This window comes from Nicotiana sylvestris, chromosome 10, assembly GCF_000393655.2.
Source record: "Nicotiana sylvestris chromosome 10, ASM39365v2, whole genome shotgun sequence".
Classification (NCBI taxonomy): Eukaryota; Viridiplantae; Streptophyta; class Magnoliopsida; order Solanales; family Solanaceae; genus Nicotiana; species Nicotiana sylvestris.
Window position 1 is genome coordinate 150966477 of NC_091066.1, and position 3733 is coordinate 150970209.

General features: G+C 36.5%; 1 protein-coding gene across 1 annotated transcript; it reads left to right on the forward strand.

Moving 5' to 3' along the window:
* The first annotated feature begins 518 nt into the window (after positions 1 to 518).
* LOC138880118 (uncharacterized) lies at positions 519 to 2524 on the forward strand. The gene is made up of 4 exons (XM_070159780.1): positions 519 to 545; positions 734 to 957; positions 1056 to 1186; positions 2241 to 2524. The coding sequence occupies exons 1-4, from the start codon at positions 519 to 521 to the stop codon at positions 2522 to 2524; spliced, it is 666 nt and encodes a 221-aa protein (XP_070015881.1).
* Positions 2525 to 3733: the final 1209 nt, after the last annotated feature.

The window sequence follows — 3733 nt, forward strand, 5'->3', positions numbered from 1 at the left end:
TCTCAGAATTACTGAAGGTTCTGATATGGAAGATAATAAAATGGTTATGATCACCAAAGACTTTAAGAAGTACCTAAGGAGAGGAAAGGGTTCTTCAAGAAGTGGATGCTACAACAAATCAAAAACTCCTGAGAAGCAAACCAATGATGGTTTCTACAAGTGTGGAAAGGCTGATCACCACATCAAGAACTATCCTTTGTGAGAAATTGAATGGAAGAAGGAAAGAGTTGAATGATGGAACAGGAAGAAGGAACATGTTTAACCCAAGAAAAGCAACAACAAAGGATCAACAAAGAATATGGTTACTGCTTGGGGAGATAGCTCAGATGAAAGTTCAGATAATGATAATGGTGATGATGATGATGAACAGGCACTTATGGCCATTAGAGAATCTGATGAATAAGCTGTGTTCCAAGTAAAGGGGAGCAGCCAAATATGGTACATGGATAGTGGCTGCTCAAAGCACATGATATGAAACAAGAACCAGTTCCTTTCACTTGAGGACACTAAAGGAGGTAATGTCTCCTTCAGAAATGGGAAGAAAGGTGAGATCATTGGGGTTGGAAAGGTAGGTAAGATTGACTCCCACTCTATTGAAAATGTTTACTTGATAGATGGACTGAAGTACAGTCTAATAAGTGTATCACAATTGTGTTATAGAGGTAACATGGTTGCATTCATCTCTACAAAATATTTTGTGATTAATTTTACCACTGACAAGATCGTTTTGTAGGGAAAAAGAGTGAACATATATGTTGTGGATCTGTCAAAACTTTCAGATATTGAACTCACTTTCTTAAGTGTGATGGATAGTGATCCACTCCTTTGGCACGAGAGGCTTGGACATGCTAGTCTAAATCAAATCAACAAACTAGTCCCCAATGACTTGGTGATAGGGCTGTCTAATATTAAGTTCAAGGAAGAAAAAGTTTGTGAGGCTTGTGCACAGGGAAGTAGGTAAGATCCTCTTTCAAAAGAAATAAAAAGGCAAGCACCACCAGGACGATGGAACTGCTCCATATGGATCTTTATGGACCAATGAGAATATTGAGCAGATGTGGTAAGAGATATGTTATGGTTTTTATTGATGATTACTCTAGATTTACTTGGACACTGTTTCTAACATCCCAAGATGAAGCATTTGACATGATCACTTCTTTTGTTAGAAAAACTCATAAACAACTAGGTAATCAACTTGCATCAATTAGGTCTGATTATGGTACTGAATTTGAAAATGCTAAATTTACTGAATTTTGTGATGAGCATGGCATATATCATAATTTTTCTGCTCCTAAGGCTCCATAACAAAATGGAATAGTTGAAAGAAAGAATAGGACATTGGAAGAAATGGCTAGGACTATGCTTCTTTCTAGTAAACGACCCCATAGTTTCTGGGAAGAAGTTGTGAACATTGCATGCTATATCATAAATAAGTTCATGACTAGACCTCTTGTTGAGAAGACTCCCTATGAGTTACTTGAAGGGAAAAAGCCAAATATATCCCATCTTAGAGCATCTGGATGCAAGTGCTCTATGCACAATAATGGTAAATACTCCCTGGTAAGTTTGATCCCAAAAGTGATGAGGGACTATTCTAGGGATATTCTTTACTTAGTAGAGCTTATAATATTTATAACAAAAGAAATATGTGTGTAGAAAAAAGTGTACATGTGGTTTTTGATGAAACTAACATTCTTTTTGAGAGGCAGGAATATGAAGATGAAGCAATTGGGCTGGTATGAAACTCAAATAAAACCACAACCTAGACTGAAGCTGCACCAGAGGAAGGAATAGGTGATGGAATAGGTTCTTCCATCCAAGGCAACTTGACTGGGGGAACTGAACAAAAATGAACTGAACCTCAAACGGTGAGGGAACCTTTCCATGAACTTGTTCCTCAGCAACAAAATATTGAAGGAACATCTAGGGGAAACTAGGTGGTTGTGAAACCTTACAAGTATCAAAGCTCTCATCCAATTTAGAACATAATTACTGATCCAACCTCTGGAATCAAAACCAGATCTTTTTTAAGAATCTTTGTGCTTTTGATGCTTTTTATCTCTTATTGAACCTAAAAATATTGCTGAGGCTTTGCAAGATACAGATTGGGTAAATGAATTGCAATATGAAGTCAACTAATTTGAGATAAGTCAAGTCTAGCATCTGGTACCAAGACTCAAGGATAGATCAGTAATTGGTACAAAATGGGTATTAAAAAAAACTTGACGAAAATGGAACAGTTACAAGGAACAAGGCAAGATTTGTGGTTCAAGGATATAGTCAAGAGGAATGCATAGACCATGATGAGACCTTTGCTCCAGTTGCAATATTGGAAGCAATCAAACTCCTCATAACCTTTGCTGCTTACATGGAATTCACTCTCTATCAGATGGATGTTAAGAGTGCCTTCCTAAATGGCTATCTAAAGAAAGAAGTATTTGTCAAGCAACTTACAGTCTTTGAAAACAAGGAATACCCAGATCATGTGTACAAGCTTGACAAGGCACTCTATGGGTTCAAGTAGTCTCCAAGAGCATAGTATGAAAGATTATCAAAATTCTTGCTTGAGCATGGCTACAAGAGAGGTAAAATTGACAATACTCTATTCCTGAAAAAAAGGTGAGGACCTCTTGGTAGTTCAGATATACTTTAATGATATAATCTTTGGAGCAACTACTGAAAAGTTAAGTAAATAATTTGCTAAACTAATGGAGAATGAATTTGAAATGAGCATGATGAGTGAGCTTAATTTCTTTTTAGTCTTACAAATTAAATAAAGTTCAAATGAAACTATGATCCATTAGCAAAAGTATGTGAAAGAGTTGCTTAAAAGGTTTTAAATGGAAGATTCCAAAGAAAACGACACATTTATAGCAACAACCACAAAATTAGATATAGATGAACCTAGTTCATTTGTTGATCAAAAGTTGTATAGGAGAATGATTGGCTCTTTGTCATATCTCACTACTAGTAGACCTGACATTGTTTTCAGTGTAGGCCTTTGTGCTAGATTTCAGGCAAATCCAAAGGAGTCTCATTTGACTACTGTCAGGAGTGTGATGACCCTAAAGGTCATCTTATGTTTTAAAACTTGATTATGTGTTCCTATGCTTTCAAAACCTCATTTTATTCCTCCTCGATTTGTTGTGCACAGTCCGGACGTATTTTCGAAAGCCTTTATGTTGAAAATGGATAAAAATAATAATTTTTGCCTTTAAAAGTTGATTTAGTTGACTTCGGTCAACGTTTTGAGTAACGGACCCGGATTCATGTTTTGATAGTCCTGGTGGATCCGTATCAAAATATGAGACCTGGGCGTATGCTCAGAATCGTATTCTGAAGTCCTTAGCTCGAGAAATGAATTTTTGATGAAAAATGAAAGACTGAAAATTAATTGGTTTTAAGAATTTGATTAATGTTTGATCTTGTTGGTATCGGGCTCTATTTTGGTTCCGGAGCTCGGTACAGGTCCAAAATAATATTTATACCTTATCTGTGGATTTTGGTGGGAAACGGAACTGATTTAACGTTATTCGGACGTCCGGTTGTGAAAATAGGAATTTTAAAGTGTTCGTAAGAATTTGATGTGATTTGGTGCTAAATTCGTAGTTCTAGGTGTTATTTTGGCAATTGATCGCGTGAGCAAGTTCGTATGATATTTTATGACTTATGTGCATGTTTGGTTTTGAGCCCCGAGGGCTTGGGTGATTTTGGATAGGCTACGAAGTGTTTT